Below are 17,500 nucleotides of genomic sequence, written 5' to 3' on the forward strand. Positions count from 1 at the left end.
GTTGCTATTTTGTCCTTTAGTAGGGAGAGCAAGCCGCAGTGATAGGAAAAAGGAGGATAGTGACTGGTCAACTGCAAGTCACATGTTGAAGGAACTATGGAAAACTGAACAGCTCCGATTTGGCTTCACCTTTCATGACGTCAGAAACCCGCGCCGTGATTCACTTTTGCTGTGTAATAACAGATTGCATCTGAAGTGGTGGTTGCTTGTGGTGTGTAAATACGACAGAACCTTTCAGTCCTAACGTAATTTACAGATTTTTTTAAACATGGAATATTTAATCGGAATCCAAGGACCAGACTTCGTCTTAGTAGCAGCTGATAATGTAGCTGCAAGCAGTATCATTCAGATGAAACATGGTAAGTCACTGGCTAGCATTGTAGCAATATTGGCTACCCGATTGAATGGGGCAGGAATTAACAAGCCCACAGAAATATAAATGCTCTGATCTGGTACAGTAAACCTTGGCGAGGCAATGCACGGAGGCTGTCAGTACATGTTGGTTGCACGTTGGCTTCTCCAATAATCAAAATAGTGAATAAATCAGGGACCGGTGTGCTCAGAAATGTAGCTAATGCTAACCAGAACCGCTAGTAAAGTAAGCTAAATTAGATTAACCTAGCCTAGCCTGACATGACTGTTCTTTCTTCGTGCCAGTGTTGGTTCCGTATTCGTTTCTCATGTCATCAACAATATAATCGCTCAAATGTCAGAGTTGTGGATCATTACTCTACAGTGTATCTTAGTCTTTGACTGGTGTATGTCGAAAATGCTTTGTTTGAAGTGTGTAGGCAACACATTGGCGTATACGGATGTAGAAATCAAATGAAAACGAAAGTAACTCAATACTTTCGAAAACTCAAAAGAATAGTATTGTCCTTTATGGAACATCATATTACCTGTAACTGGGCATTACAGTCGAATAGTGAACTGTGTTGAAACGTCTCACCTCTGTCATGAAATGTAACGCTTTCTGCAGCCAGTGTAGTGACAGGGAATCAAAGCTGCGATGTTCTTGCATGATATAATTGAAAGGTGTCTTCATTTGTCTTGGGTAATACTTTCGCAGACTACGACAAAATGTTCAAGTTGAGCGAGAAGATTCTTCTGCTGTGCGTGGGTGAGGCTGGAGACACCGTGCAGTTTGCCGAGTACATTCAGAAAAACGTGCAGCTGTATAAAATGAGAAATGGTGAGTACTGACTTCAGTGGTGAGTTAGGTTACTGATGATACGTTTATGAGCTGTTGTTAATCTGGGCCTGAGTTTTGTCGCTCGTGTTTAAATTGTTTCCATTGGTTGTGCTGCAGGTTACGAACTCAGTCCATCAGCAGCAGCAAACTTCACCAGGAAGAATCTGGCAGACTACCTGCGTAGCCGGGTGAGCATGTACACTTAACATCTGATGCACAACAGTGACTACTTGCTGTTCTACTTGAGCAAGATTTACAGGAGGCCTACATGTTTTGTAGTCTAATTCTCAGTCACTAACTCACAAGTCAAGACACATTTGACCACACACATTTGACCACATTTGTCAAGTCCAAGTCGTACCCAAGTCAAGTCCATGTCAATTTTCTTTCAAGTCAAGTCCTTAACAATTCACCACATATTCTACGCACAATCTTGACTACTACTTTTGGTCATACCTGTCCACACTGCTTTGCATGTCCCCCTTTGCCATTTGCGTTCTAAACAAAAAATAGTAGGCCTGCTGGTAAAGGTTAAGGACAAATTACTTGATTTTTATTGTTTTGTGTAATATTTTCACATTCATATGTAAAAAAAAATGTTTAGATTTGACATTTCACTGTAAGGCATTACAAGCTTAAACAGTCCAGTCCAAGTCAAGTCTCAATGGCGTACATGTCAGTCAAGTCACAACTCATTCCTAATGTTACCAAGTCAAGTCTCAAGTCATCAATTTGTGACTCGTCTGAACTCAAGTCCAAGTCCCAACTCCACATTTTTGCATACAACCATAATTTCTGACATTGACAAGGGTGCATTAGAGAGTGAGTGACATTTGGCCGAACCACCAGCTCCTAAAATATAGTCTGAGAAGCAGTGGCGTAACAACTCGGTCACGGGCCCCGGTGCGAGCATCCAGCACGGGCCCTCGGAGGTTGTGCAAATTTTAGGATATTTTTTCTAGTCTAATACATTACGGGTGAAAGGGTGGGCTATATTCTTTGCAATTGCAATAGCATCGTGAATGCTGCAGGGATGTGCACATTTACATCATAGAGTAGGCCTATTTAAGTTATCTGTCCCCAAAAAAAACAGGACAAATGCAAAGAAAGGCTTTCGGAATATGTGTTTAGAGACCGGTTGAGACAGGGACAGTGGGCTGGAGACAGTAGCAGTGTGTGCGTGTGTGCTTGCGAGCGCACGGTGCCTGCCCAGCTGACAGCAGGCTACACAGACGAGGGAGACAACCCTGCTGATCTTAAGCACCCCAGTTTAAACTTCATAGATAAAAAAATAACACTAACTTCTTAAAAGATAGTTAGCACAATCAACAGGATATGCCTTCATAATGATTTCAATCTTCCACTACCCCACATACACAAGGTGCCACTGCAAAGTAGTTTTGCGTCCTTTGGCATCATCAAATAGCGGCACAATAGAGTTCTTCAGTAACGCGGAAGCATGTAGTAGATTGTAGTCTTTCATGTTAGCATTTAAGGACTTCCTGGTTCGTATCGGCTTCCGGCCTCCATTGGGAATGCATAGGGGCCAGTTTCAAATAAGCTCCGAGTGCAAGCACGCGCTTAGCGAACCCCCGCAAACTGTCGAGGGTGTTAAAAATAGGCTGTAGGTATGACATGGTTGATGATTTTGTGTCAAACTTCAACATAAATACGATGTTGCGTCCATATGCTAAACCCGGAAGCTTTTGGCGACTACAGAAGAGGCGCCTGTATCTAACGTCATGTACGTGCGGAGGGTTGTACCCATGGCAACCAAAGGAAAGCATGTAGTTCGGAAGTTTTAATGATCAGAAAGGGGTTAGCAATATTGAATTATAATCGTCATGATTTAACATGTGAATACACCAACATGATGATACGATCCGTTCCACTAATGAGAAAGGGATGCGGGGACACGCTAATGTTCGTTGTTGCCGTGCAACTTATATTTTTGCCAAACCTGAATCTCTATGGCGTTTTGCAATGTAAAAAATCGCCATCGAACCGGAAGTCCAAACGCCGCATACAAGTTGACGTCAACGCTGAAGAGCTCTATATGCAATGCTGGTTATGGAAGACGGTCCCGGCTACCATAAACATGGGAAAAGATGCATGGGAAAACGGTGCACTTTGAATGGAAACACAACATCCAAGACAACCATGACAACACATTGGTGACAGCCCACCAGTAAAACATACAGATAGAGCTCTACACACGCACACAGAATCGTCCACTTATTTAGATTTCTTTCTCCCCTCCCCTAGCTGACGACTCGAGAGTCCACGTCGTAACATAGCCAAGCTAACAGAAGAACTTAACTTATATTATGCTAACAGGAGAAACGCTAGAGCTAGATGATAAAATCATCATGGAGTTGAGATGCTGTTAGCAAGTCAACACAACTAGTTGTCAATTGGAGAACACAAAACTAAGTTATAACGCTGGGAATAACTACAGCAATACCGCTGTCACAGATTACAAACTAGAATGGACACCGTTAAAAATGTGCCTCGTCTCTTTCGTCTGCCGAACCCAGACTACTGAATGTGACAACAACTGGAAAAAAATACCTGAAGGAGATGAGTGATATGAAATCAATGTAATGCCGCGGCGGACATTATTATAGGGAAACCTGACCTTACCTTCTTCGTAGCGTCTTTGAAATCTTCTTAGATAATATCCAAGGAGGTCTAATATCCATAGGACGTTCTTGCTAGCCAGTAGCCATCTCTATTCTTGGCGAATGAAGTGACTAAACTCATTTTATATTCCGCCTTCAAGAAAGCCAACAACGCATACTACTGTACTACAACATAGAGATAAGATGAGAACAAAAGGCCACGTTTTGACTGACCAGCATGCATTTAATTTGAATTGGTAAGGGAATCAATCATGTGGTAATTCCAAACAGAACGTTACCACTGGCGACTCGCGCTCCCTGTTTACATACAGCCAATGATAGTGTATGAAAATATATATCCCACAATTCCTGGCCGCAATGTAAAAAATAAAATGCACAAATATAGCGTTCATGTGTTACCTTTATTGCTATTTGAAACATTTGTCTGAATAATTTGACTGCCCATGTAATGACCTATAGGAATATAGTAACTAAAAGTGCCAATTTGCAATTGATTTAATCCTCTAAATTCCCACCGTCTTGTGGGAGTCTGCCACGGTCTATAAATAGTGACAAATCGTGGAAGCGCATTGGGTGCTTTGCGTATCCGTTCTTCAAATCGCTATCAACGAGTATACTGAGGGGGCCCGCGAACCACTTCGAAGGGCCCGGTCACGGGCCCCTCAGTGGTCGCGGGCCCCGGTGCGATTGCACCTGCTGCACCGCCTATAGTTACGCCACTGCTGAGAAGGTCAGAATATGAACTGACACTGTACAGCAGTGTGTACAAAATGGTGTTGTGGCTGAAGATATACAGGTGCGCATGTCTTGCTTAACAATGGAGAAGGTACCAAATTACCAGTAGGGATAATGAAAAAGTTAGAAAAATCGTAAAGAGAAAAAAGTAAGCACATGAAATTATAGTAGAACAGTAGAGTAGAGTATCATTTATTAATCCAGAGGGAAATTAAGGTGTCTAGTAGCATACATACATAAATGCAGAAAATAATTCAAAAAAATGTTACAACAGTGCACATATATTTACCGCATATGTACGGTATCTCTCTCTCCCACTCAAACACACATGCACACACACAGCTGAGGTTGTGATGGGAAGAATAACGGTGGTTAATCGCATGATGCATGTGGCAGATGCAGATGAGTGTGCAAGTGTGGACACGTGCACAGGGTTAGGGACCAAAACTCGCTTTGGTACAGAGGAGGTGGTTCAGTTTTGTATTGCAGCATTCAGTCCTTTTTTATGAAAAAAAAGTAAACACAGAATGCAGGATGCACTTCATCCGTGGATGATGCGGCATTCAGACCCACAACTTTCGATCTCATGACCAACTCCCTAATGATCATCAGACAGACATGCCAGTTTTAAACTAGCCCACTTGCTTCTGCTGTGAAGTCACATCTGGGCAGAGGTGGAAGAAGTATGGAAGCTGTGTACTTGAGTAAAAGTAGAAGTACCCTGCGAAAAATTTACTCAAGTGAAAGTAAAAGTTGTATACCAAAAAAGTACTTAAGTAAAAGTCCAAAGTACTAACTTTTCAATGTACTTTTTGAGTACAAAAGTACAAGTAGGTCTTTCTCCATATCTGCCTTTCTTGATCCAATAGGAAAAAGTTTCTGCAACGGTTTTCGGTTCTATTTGAACATGACTATGGAGTCCTGTTAATGTTTTTGAAGTGTCTTTTCTGTCTGGGTGTCAATTTGGAAGAGGGGCTTGATCCCGCCTCCCTGCCCGCAGCTGAGGCAACTGAAATATCCAAGAAACACAACAGGAAAACCTAGGATAAATGTAACTAGTAACAAAGTCTTCTTCTAGAAATGTAAGGAGTAGAAAGTACAAGTAATTGTCAAAAAATGTAATTGAGTAAAAGCAAAAGTCTGCATTTTTATTTTTACTCGAGTAAGTACAAATTCCAGAAAAAAAACTACTTAAGTACAGTAAAGAAGTAAAAATACTTAGTTACGTTCCACCTCTGCATCTGGGAGAGGTGTGTGTGCGCCTGCCTGCCTGCGTACGTGCGGTCGTGCGTGCATGCGTGTAAGGGGTTGTAGTGGGACTTCTGGCAGATTGGGGAGTGTGCAATTCCCAGGAGAGGAGACCACAACAGCTGCACCGGTGGGTGTCACACCTTTAATATCATCCTGTCGCACACATCACCTCTCTATGCAGCAAGGCGCAGAGGGGATGTACTCCCATATTTATTTATATGCGTGAGTGTGTGTAAGGGGAGGGGCTGTTTGTTAGTGAGTGTAACCATACTTGCCAATGATATTGTCGTAACTCGTGTGTTTGCGAGTGTAAGCTTGTAATCGTAGCCACCTGTGATAATTGGATGTCTTTCTGCGTGCTTATCAGTGAACAAGAGTCTGTTTGTATGTTGGCTTTCTTAGCTTTGCTATTGTTGCTTTCAGCTTGTTTGTAAGTGTCGTAGGCTACCTAGTACCTGTGTGTGAGTCTGAGAAGGAGACCCAGCGTGGCCATCTGTGCACAGCATCAGTCTTCCACTCCTCCCTCTCCCTCCTTCCCCAGTCTCAGAGAGAGAGATGGAGGTTAATTTGCCAGCGAGACTGTAGACACCTCCTGTCACAATAGCGAAAGGGAGAAAATAATTACAAAAAACAATTAGAGACACTGATGAGGAGGGGGTGTGGGAACAAGGGACCAGGTCCCTAAGTCAACATACGGACACACACACACACACACACACACACACACACACACACACACACACACACACACACACACACACACACACACACACTATAGCAGGTGGCTATGCTTACTGTCGCAAACAAGTACACTCTTACATGCATAGTGTCAAACTTCATGCACTGCGCCTTTTCATTTGACCGTTACTGTCACATGACGAATGTAGGCCAGATGTGCTTGTAGGCATTTGATTTATGTTTAGGTTGACCTTCAGATCACTCGTGCAGTTGTTCAGTTGTTTGCATAGATACATAACAGGGATTTTTTAAGGGGTGGGTGTGTGTGTTTCTTATTTGGGAGGGTACAAATTGACAGATGATGTGTGTATCTCTGTCTGTGTGTGTGTGTGTGTGTGTGTGTGTGTGTAGTGAGTTGGGGGTTGTGGTGTGTATGAGACCTGGTGAGGGGCAGGTGCTGTGTACTGTTACAACATTAAAATAACACCTGAGCCTCCGGGCACCCCTGGAGTATTGATACTCACTCACACCACCCCCATCATGCCCCCCAACCTCCACACACACGCATACCATGTCCCCAACAGACATGCACACACACACACCCCACCCCCACACAAACACCAGCGTACACACACATATGATAACACAAACACACACCCGAGTACAGAACACCCTTGAGTACCCGGCCGCTCTCCCTCAGACACACTCCAGCTGCTCCACCCCTCCCAGCAGAGAGCAGAGGCGAGGAGAGAGATGGGAGTGCAGAGAGCAGGGGAGGTGGGTTAGGTAGACATGATGAGAGTGGAGGGAATAGCTGATAGCAAGAGATGACAAGAGAGAGAGAGATGGTAGAGGGAGAGTGGGAGAGGAGGGGGGGGGGTGCTAGTGTGGTACTGCAGGTGTGTTTCAATAGTGCTTGGAGTGCTGCTGTTGATTATTTCTGTTAAGGAAATTATCCTCCTTAATTAATAACCAGGCCAAAAATTGAAATGATTAAATGATGTTTTAGATTATCTCCCTTTTCTTGTTTGCTTCACATCTCCCCGTAACGGCACTGGATTCCCTAAAGCTTGTGCTAAGTGATAACTTTATCTTTTAAACTCGAGATGCAACGCACTGTATCTACATTGATTGAAGTGCATGCTGCTGTGTACTTCAATTCCAGAAAGTAAACTGCTTAGACCTTTTCATGTTCTTTTCTATCCTGGTTTGCAACAGCACCTGAGCCAGAATATTCCCCTCTTGTTGTATGAAATAATGTGACTTAACTGTGAAGGGTAACGAGTGGGACACAGAGAGCAAGAGAGAGCAAGAGAGAGCGAGAGAGAGCGAGAGAGAGAGAGAGAGAGCGAGAGAGAGAGAGAGAGAGATGGTGTAGAGATGGGATTTGCCCCGGCTGGACTAGAACCCAGGTCCTTATGGCCTGGTCGCTTGTCCATGTTGTGGTATATAATTAGCGCAATGTGTCACTGCACCCGGTTGGTCTTTTCTGGTGATGTGACTGGTTCAGATGGAACCTGGTACCTTTTCATATATTCAGACTGCTGATTTTTCCCCCTCCAGGTTGTTGACAGTCTGGGTTGAAAGTCATCTTGTTTGTGGAGCTGCCGCTGCCTCTGTGTACTTTCTCTGTCTGTGATCTAAGGGTGTGAAAATCACTCTTGACTCCAGGCACCTTGTTTTTTTATTGTTGTTTTTTTCAGTGGATTACTATGATTAGCTGGAGGTGAAAATGGATTGATGTGTCTGGGAAGTGTGATGTAGAGGGAAAATATCTGAAAATGGTTGTGAGATCTCTTGCCATCTGTGATGCAACAAATCATAAGTGCAACTTGTTCAAAATATTCAAAATGTTCTAAGTCGTCACCCACAAGATTCACACCACAATGTGAGAACAGGGAATTTGTCATCCTAAACAACAGTATGTGCAGATCAAAAAGTCAAGAAGTTGTCTGTTCATAGGAAGCAAAAAATGAAGATGTTTTTAATTGTTTCTTATGGGTGAAAATGCAGTGATTGTGGGACAGTAAATTGGCCATGACCAGATTGAGTTGAAGTGATGTGCGTGTGTGTGTGTGCACGCCCACCCGCCCGCGTGTGGAGTGTCGGCGACTTCTAACTTGTATTGCACAGGTGCAGAATGTTAAAGCAGATTTAGGTTTGTCGTCTTGTCGGTGCAGGCTGAGGTGAGATTTTGCTGGATGGGTCTGTCAAGGTTTAACAGTGTACACACACATCTTTCTGATATTGATCGGAGGGCAAACACAATATAACAAAAAATAAATTACACTCACATCCACATAGACATGCACACTGACATACAAACACATGTAACTGAGGCAGATTTGTGACGTCATGAGAAAAAAAAATATGGCGATGGCGAGAAGGTTGGAATGGATTGGGTGCAGTAGGAACAGGGGGAGAGAATTAAGTAGAGAGACTGAGGGAAAAGAGAGAGGGGAGGCAGCAGCATCATAGGGGGTCGGAGAATAGAAGAGAGGAGCAAAGCAAAGTTTTAATGAGTGCTGGCATGACTCCAGGGCTGTGTGTGCGTGTGTGTGCGCGTGTGTGTGTGTGTCTGGGGTCTTGTGGGGTGCTGGGGTGGGGTGGCGGGTCGTGGTGTCACCGGCAGTGTGACATCTGCTGGAAGACAGCACCCCGCTGCTCCTACTCAACAGAGCACCACCACCACCCCCCCTCCTACACACACACACACACACACACACACACACACACACACACACACACACACACACACACACACACACACACACACACACACACAGCAACATCTCCGCAGGCTCGCACCCCTCCCCAGAGCCTTGCTGTTTGTTGTGTTTTTTTCTCTCTCCTCAACCCCCCACCACCTCTCACACCACGCTTACGCACAAACCATGCACACACACACACACGCACACACACACACACACACACACACACACACACACACACACACACACACAGACGTACTCCCACCGCTGCCACAGTTCCCCCATCCTCAACTTGTTCGTTTAGAAACTGGTCGCTAATGAGAATCAGCGTCTGACACGCCAGCGGAGACTCTTGAAACTTCTAATACTTTTTAATCCCCTTTTTTCCACATAGTTATTCATTATCATTGCTTCTCTCTTTCTCTTCCCTCTCTTTCTCTTGCTTTTCTCCCTTAAAAAAAAAAAAACATCCATGTCTGCTTTTTGTCCCTTTTCCTACTTGACCCTGGTCCACTTTCTTTCTCTCTCTCTCTCTCTCTCTCTCTCTCTCTCTCTCTCTCTCTCTCTCTCTCTCTCTCTCTCTCTCTCTTAATAGCGGCCTGTTTTACTTCCCTCCATTTCTCTCGGTTATGTCTCAAAATGTTGTGCACTGCTGTGCAGCCGTGGATCTAACAGTAGGGCACTGGGCCGCTATGCCAGCGAGGCGGGTTTGATTCTGACTCGAACCTTTCCCATCTCTCTCTCCCCACTCGTTTCCTGTCCAATCTCTCACTGCCCTATCATAAATGAACGAATAAAAGACTAAGAACAGACCTCTAGTACAAGTGTGTTTTTGAGTTCTGCAGCAGACTTCAGGCCGACTGCAAAAAGGTCTTGGGAGTTCTAAAAATTATCTGGGGGAAAATTATGTGGGGGAAAAAAGACAAAAACAAAAGTGAAAACTAATCTGGTCCCCTCCTCTCTGCCTCCAGACCCCGTACCATGTGAACCTGCTGCTGGCCGGTTATGATGAGACTGATGGGCCGGGGCTGTACTACATGGACTACCTGGCGGCACTGGCCAAAGCTCCCTTCGCTGCCCACGGATACGGAGCCTTCCTCACCCTCTCCATCCTGGACAGATACTACAAGCCAGGTGGGGACTGCCTACCATGACATACACACAAATACACGCACGCACGCACACACACACACACACCCTCTCCACCTTGAACAGACACTACAAGTCAGGTTGGGGAATTATCCTCTTCCCCGAACACACTGGTGTGGCACTGGTCTTCTTTTCTGTGCCACCCTCTCTCTGCCTCTCTTCTACTGTTTCTCTCTCTTTCTTTTACTTGCTGTCTGCCTCTCTTTCTCTCACTGTCTGTCTCTCTGAGTCTTGGTTTCTCTCTCACTTACTCTCTTCTTCCTTAGTTGGCTCCCCTTCAGTTTTTCAGTTCTGTCTGTCAATCACACTGACTTCTCTCTCTCACTCAGTCACTCACTCAGTCACTCACTCAGTCACTCACTCACTCACTCACTCACTCACTCACTCACTCACTCACTCACTCACTCACTCACTCACTCACTCACTCACTCACTCACTCACTCACTCACTCACTCACTCACTCACTCACTCACTCACTCACTCACTCACTCTCTCTCTCAGTGCCAACCTCCTCTGGCCATTGTGTTGATATTATGTGCATGTCGTGCCTCAGTGTCTCAGTGCGTGTGTCCTAACATGTTGTCTCTCTTCTCTTCTTCCAGATCTCACTCGTGAAGATGCAGTAGAGCTGCTCAAGAAGTGTGTGGAGGAGGTAAGCCCTGCTGCACATATATGCGCACGCACACACACACACACACACACACACACACACACACACACCCTGTCTACTCCTTCTTTCCCACACAATGGATGTAGTTTTCCAAATTTTCTTTTTAATGTATTCATTGGCAAATATAGCAACAGAACAGAACAATGAGTGAAAAGCATTTTTGGAGTTCGGGGCCCCTGAGCCTTCCCTTCAGTCGTGGCATGCCCCCTGGCCTTTGGTGTGTGTGTATGTGAGAGAGAGAGAGTTGCTCCTTCTCGCAGGTTTACTGAAACAGGTGCGGCAGTAGCATGTGACCTGTTTTGGGACATGTCACTCACTCACATCCCCTTTGCAACCTTCCACCTTGCCCCCAGCCTCCCACCTTCCCCCTTTCTCACTCCCAGATATCACTCCCTCACTTGTATCCCCCTGCCATCCTCCCACTTCCTCCTCCTCCTCCTCTTCTTCCTCCTCACCTCTCTCTTTTCACCCCCTCCTGTCATTCTCTCCCTTTCCCCCATGTCCCACCACCGTTGTCAGTCACCACTCCTCTCTTTCTTCATACCACCCATTTAAAACTGTTATTAGCTTTTCAAAAGATTGCCGTTTTGATAACGTATTCATACTTGCTTTATGATTCTGTGTATTGTTCTGTATCTCTGCTCTCTCTCCCACTCGCTTTATTCTTGCTTTCTTTCTTTCTTTCTTTCTTTCTCCCTCCCCCTCCTCCGCAGCTGAACAAGCGCTTCATCCTGAATCTGCCCTCCTTCAACGTGCGTCTGATTGACAAGGATGGCATCCATGACATGGAGAAGCTCCCACTGGGCGCCAAGTGATCACCTCCTCCGCCTCCTGCTCCTCCTGACCCAGTCTGATCTGATCGATATTATTTTTTTGTACTGCATATTTGTTCCTGACCACCAACCCCATGTTCTAATAAAAGAAGATGTCCTCGGTGGAGGACATAGGAGAGTGTTGTGTGGTGTTGCTTATTTGATACTGACCTGGGGATGAAAATGAGGACTCCAGGCTCCTCTATTAGATGATTTACCTCTTAACTTAAACTGATTTACTCCTGAACCAGCTTCTTACTAAAGGCCCCTGAAAGGTGAATGATTTGCTCATGTTGTTCTGGAAGGATTATGTAGGTTTATTTCTTGATTTCAAAATTTTATTATTTTAAGCTTGACTTTTAGTATCAATCCACTTCCCATCTCCCTGCCCATTTCAATGTTGTCATACTCTCGCAGATTTTCTGGTTCGCTAGTTTCCAATTAGGCTGCTGGCGCTTCTGAATGATTAAGCAACTGGATATTGGGAAAATACTCAAAATAGTAATGCACTGCTCTTGTAACCATGGATAATAAGGTGGATAACATTTTATGTCCTCACATTTTACTCCAACATTAACCTTATGCCTCATGCCAAACAATTAAAAGCTTTGTTTCAAAATTACTTGTATCCATTTCAGAACAGTTTGGGAAATTTCCCTTTTTGTATTGGGCATCGTATTGCAAAATGCATTTTATATAGGTTTAAAAAGTACATTCTCAAAATATTTGAAAGGCAAGAACTCTCACACAGGTGAAAGGACGTCTGAGCAGGGATTTCCAATAATAAAATGCTGAAGGCAAATGACATTTTGCGACAATGCTCTTCAAATTGTCCTTATCACGTTTGAAGCAGGTGCAGTGCAGTATTAAAACAGGGCCATTACAGTACATTTTTATCACAGGCCTACTGTAAAGTTGTAACTGAAGGAAAGAATGAATAGGGGTAATGAGTATTTAAGTAGTTAAAGCAAGGATGCTCAGTATCCCCTTACTTAGAGCCGTGCTGTCATCAAGCAAAGCACATAAATATGCATTGTTGCTAACAGTGCAGCCCAGAAGAGACTAACATTTCCCCCCTACATATTGCCCCACTGCCCATAATCTTGGATCAACACGAAAAGTCTTCAAGGCCCAGCCTTGTGGAGAGGGACCAGTCCACGACGACATTAAAATAAATGGTAACTTTGAATCTTGAGGAAAAATTGGGTAGCGGGATCATGAGTAACCAGCACGTCGTTTTCAGCCACATTTATGGCTGAGGTACCCCTCAAGCATAGCATGTGATGTGACCCACCCACTCCTCACTTCCCTTGTGCCTATGCCCAGGGCTAACTGCCCATGAGCGGGGGATAAGCATGATGAAAAGATCCCTGAGGCCCAGACGCTAGTGTGGGGCCTAGTCAATTGAAAACCATAGGGCTTAGGGGGCTGAAATGGGGCCTAATAAGGCAGGCTCAATAATTGGATTTTCTCCCTCTCATTTATTGCTTATTTCCAAACCAGGAAGTAAAAGAAAAACACAAGAAGCATAGAGAAACGCAATTTGTGGGTGGAAAAATAAAAACCCTGTCGCACATTTCCCTTCAGCCAGTTCAGTGAACGAGCTGGTCAATTACTACACCCTTTCAGTTAGGTTGAGGAACTAATTGGTGAAATCAACTGTGTTATCAGCACAGGCAAAATGATTATCTGGAAGGACTACTACAGTTACTATTATTTAGTAACATTTTAAACACCTAACTGCCCTCTACTCACATCGACTACCCATCCAATGCCCTTACTGACCTCCTAGCCATGTAATTGGCAATAGGCACTAGAAAATGGGCCACAAGTAGGCCCAGGAGCATATTGGGTTAATCTTATGTGCCTTTAATGTGCTCTAGGAAGTAGATATTATACAGTCTCTGCAACTCATATGTAACCATTTTCTATGAGTTTTCCACTGGAAAATACCACAATTATTAGTATTAGTATTAATGGCGTTCATGTGTCCTTCCCATGTCTGCGTTTGGTATTTACCATTATTCCCAAAGCACCAATAGTTTCGGATAGGGATATTTGTAAGCTTTACGACAATCCACATGGGAATCTGGTCTTATCTGATGAATTTGTAGCCTTTGAATCTGTCCACGTCTTAAAGTAGAAAACCGAGAAATCAGCTCTGAAAGTCTCTCTTTCCCAAAGAAAAGACATAAAGTTAGCCTTTTGAAAGACAACATGTTAGCTTTTAGATATTTCAATACTGTTTTCTGAAGCATTGAGTAGCTTTTTCAAGACCTCAACTGGCGATTCTGAAATCTTTAATGGTGAATTTCTCAGTTTCGCTCTCAGACATGTGACTCTGAATTTGAAACACTTTTTTTTCTTTTAGGAGCTCGGCCATCACTGCCGGCAAGCCTGCCTCTGTGCAGTTCAATGCAAGCTGCTCCTAAAGACCATCAGCTAAATCTAATGCAATTAACTTTACCGTTGCCACTTTAGAGCATGAAGATATTTCTTTGTTTCTTTCTTGTTACATTGCATTGTTATTTTGCAGATGCTTTTATCCAAAGCAGACAGGAGTTATTAACACATTTTATTCTTTTCTGTCTTGTTTCTCCTCAGAGTCTACTCTGCTCACTCTTTTCTTTTACTGTCTTTTTTGTGACACACGTGCACAGGATACATGGCACACCTACCATTCACACACTGCTGCGAATTCTTGCTGTGCTGTGCTGTGCTGTGCTGTGCTGTGTGTGTGTGTGCGTGTGCGTGTGCGTGTGCAAGCGTGCCTGCCTGCGTGCCTGTGTGCACGTGTGTGTGCGTGCATGTATGTGTGTATCCCTCCACGGGACAAGCAAGTGTTATAAATCACCATAACTGTCTCGTTTGTGAGGGTGTGTGTGTGTGTGTGTGTACGGGTGTGTGTGTGTGAGAGTGTGTGTGTGTGTGTTTGTTTGTGCGTCTGTGCCAGTGTTTGCGTGTATAGTATCTGCTCTTGTTTCACAGGCAGGTGATTAATAAACATTAAAAACAGTCCCATCTCTCTCTCTCCCTCTCTCTCTCACTCTCTCTTTCTTTCCATCTCTCTCTCTCTCTCTCTCTATCTCTCTCTCTCACACACACACACACACACACACACACACACACACACACACACACACACACACACACACACACACACACACACACACACACACACACACACACCCTGAGCGGAATGTGAGGGAAACGGGGGTGGCTGGGGTGGGTTGAGCATATGGTTGCCCGGAGGCAAACAGAGGCTGAGAATAGTCCCACTGAGCGTGTGTGTATGAGTGCCTGTGTGTGTGTGTGTGTATTGGTAGAGGTGGGGGTCACATGAAAATAGAAAAAGAGAAACAGTGTAAAGGGGGTTATTTACACATTTAGTTTGTGTTGTGGGGTGGCAGAGGCGGGGGACACAGGAGATGGAAAAAGAAACGGTGTAAAAGAGGCGGGAGGTGGGGGTAGGCTCTTATTTACACATTTATTTGTGTGTGTGTGTGTGTGTGTGTGTGTGTGTGTGTGTGTGTGTGTGTGTGTGTGTGTGTGTGTGTGTGTGTGTGTGTGTGTGGTAGGGTGCCAGGTAACGGGAGGTATGAAGTGAGATGTTGCATTAGAAGAGGGGCAGAGGCAGATGGTGTGGCGGCGCGGTGTGGTGTGGTGAGGCACGGTGCAGAGTGAGTGTTGGGCTGATGGTTGTCAAGGCCTCGTGGGTGGCCCGCGTCGTGTTGATGTAATACGTGCGACGGTGCTAGGAGCGAACTGGGCCTGTGGCTCAGTCAGTGGGACTTAGCTGTTCTGTCAAAACTGGCTGCTTTGGGCCCTACCGTGGTGCTATTGGTAGGGCACTCGTCTACTATGGGGCCGACCAGGATTCGATTCCCGGCCCGGGTCCTCTGCCGGCCCTTCCACATCTCTTTCTCCCAGTTTGCTTCCTGTCTCTCCTTTGCTGTCCTGTCTGATAATAACCAATAAAGGCTTGAAAAGCCCCCAAAATTTGAAAAAAGAATTAGTTTTTCCCGAGATAGGACAGTGGAGGAGAGACAGGAATTCTGCAGTCTCCACTGTCCTGTCATTTTTAGGGCTTTTGTGCCTTTACTATTTGATAGGACAGTGGAGAACAGACAGGAAATGGCTGGGAGAGAGAGATGGGGAATGATCGGGAAATGGCCCGGTCTGGGAATTGAACCCAGGTCGCGGGCATAGCAATCCAGTGCCCAGCCGGGCCGAACCAGGCAAAAATATTCTTGGGCGCTAGGCTGGTTCATCTAGGTTCCTAGCTTAAAAGCTACCAGCAGCCTAACATACCCCTGAACCAAAACCTAAATCCTAACCACAGATTCAGGAGTGGAGTGGCTTACTCAGTCTAACTTTGACTCTGGGGTCGGTTTCACATCTCACCATACCATAGCATCATATCATCACATGTATTGGCTATAGCAGTGATTCTCAAACTGTGGGCCTGGGTCCACTGGTGGTCTTTGAATGTATATCAAGGGCCATAAAATAATTTTCGGTAACACTTTATTTTAGGGATACATCTATAAGCACTAATACATACAATGTTAATGCCTGCATAAGTAACTTGTAAGGCATGTACTAAGCAAACGCTAGGGCCTACTAGGTCCTTACTCAGGTTAAATTGGTAATAAATCCCTTATTGTGCATGAACAAGACATTTGCGAATACATGCCTAACAAATGTTTGATTTTGCTTTGTACATGCCTTACAAGTTACTTATACTTATTTATTGTATGTATTAGTGCTAATAGATGTATCCCTAAAATAAAGTGTTACCTAATTTTCTAAAGATCTAAATGATATTTGTGTGTGTGATGCTGTTGACTATTTATTTGAGTTGTATTGTTTATTGGGTCAAAGTTGGGCACCAAACATTTGTGAATATTTTAAGTGGGCCCCATGTTGGAATAGGTTGGGAACCCCTGGATAGGGTAGTCTGGATGTGTGAAAAGTACAGTTGCACAAAGCAAAAATGCCACTTTTAAGGGGGCTTGACTCAGTCCCTCTGGCTCTGACTCCAAGGCCGGTTTCATCTGTGTCTCTTGGCATGAAAAGACCTGCTTCCACATGGATGTGGTCATGTACACAGATCATGTACACAAGAGCTCAACTAACAGGTCACTTGTGAAATGAATTGTGGGTGTGGCTGCAGTATGTGTGTATGTGTGAATGTAATGTGCATATGTGTGTAAATGTTTCATGAAAAATTTGGTCACACATATTCAAAAGATGAGATGTTATTTTTTTATAGTGAAGGATTTTGTGGTGTGACTTGATTCAATGTATCCAGGTCATGAAAATGTAATATATATATATATATATATATATATATATATTTATCTGTCATAAACATTGTTTTTTGTTTTGTTTTGGTAACCTACTGGAAGTCTTGGCATCAAGTTTTTTTTCCTGTTTTATTGGGCAGTAAAACACTGCATCACATGATGGAGAGCTTGTACCTGTAGAGCATCTTTTTAAACCATCTTTAATTTATATATAATATATGTATTTCTATTCTATTTCCAAATGCCATTGCTTGAAATTATATAAGGTTTATTTCATAAGTATGTTGTAGTTAGTGAGTTCCAACGCATGAAAAGAATTAAGATACCTGATGATCCAGGGTTTCTCAGATT

The 17,500-nt window shown here is 44.1% G+C and overlaps 1 protein-coding gene across 1 annotated transcript; it reads left to right on the forward strand.

Moving 5' to 3' along the window:
- Positions 1-96: 96 nt before the first annotated feature.
- On the forward strand, positions 97-11,979 carry psmb2 (proteasome 20S subunit beta 2). Its single transcript, XM_063185267.1, has 6 exons — positions 97-359; positions 1,070-1,192; positions 1,310-1,380; positions 10,181-10,343; positions 10,961-11,010; positions 11,742-11,979. The coding sequence occupies exons 1-6, from the start codon at positions 269-271 to the stop codon at positions 11,841-11,843; spliced, it is 600 nt and encodes a 199-aa protein (XP_063041337.1). The 5' UTR covers positions 97-268; the 3' UTR covers positions 11,844-11,979.
- The last annotated feature ends 5,521 nt before the right edge of the window (positions 11,980-17,500 follow it).

This window comes from Engraulis encrasicolus, chromosome 20, assembly GCF_034702125.1.
Source record: "Engraulis encrasicolus isolate BLACKSEA-1 chromosome 20, IST_EnEncr_1.0, whole genome shotgun sequence".
Taxonomy (NCBI): Eukaryota; Metazoa; Chordata; class Actinopteri; order Clupeiformes; family Engraulidae; genus Engraulis; species Engraulis encrasicolus.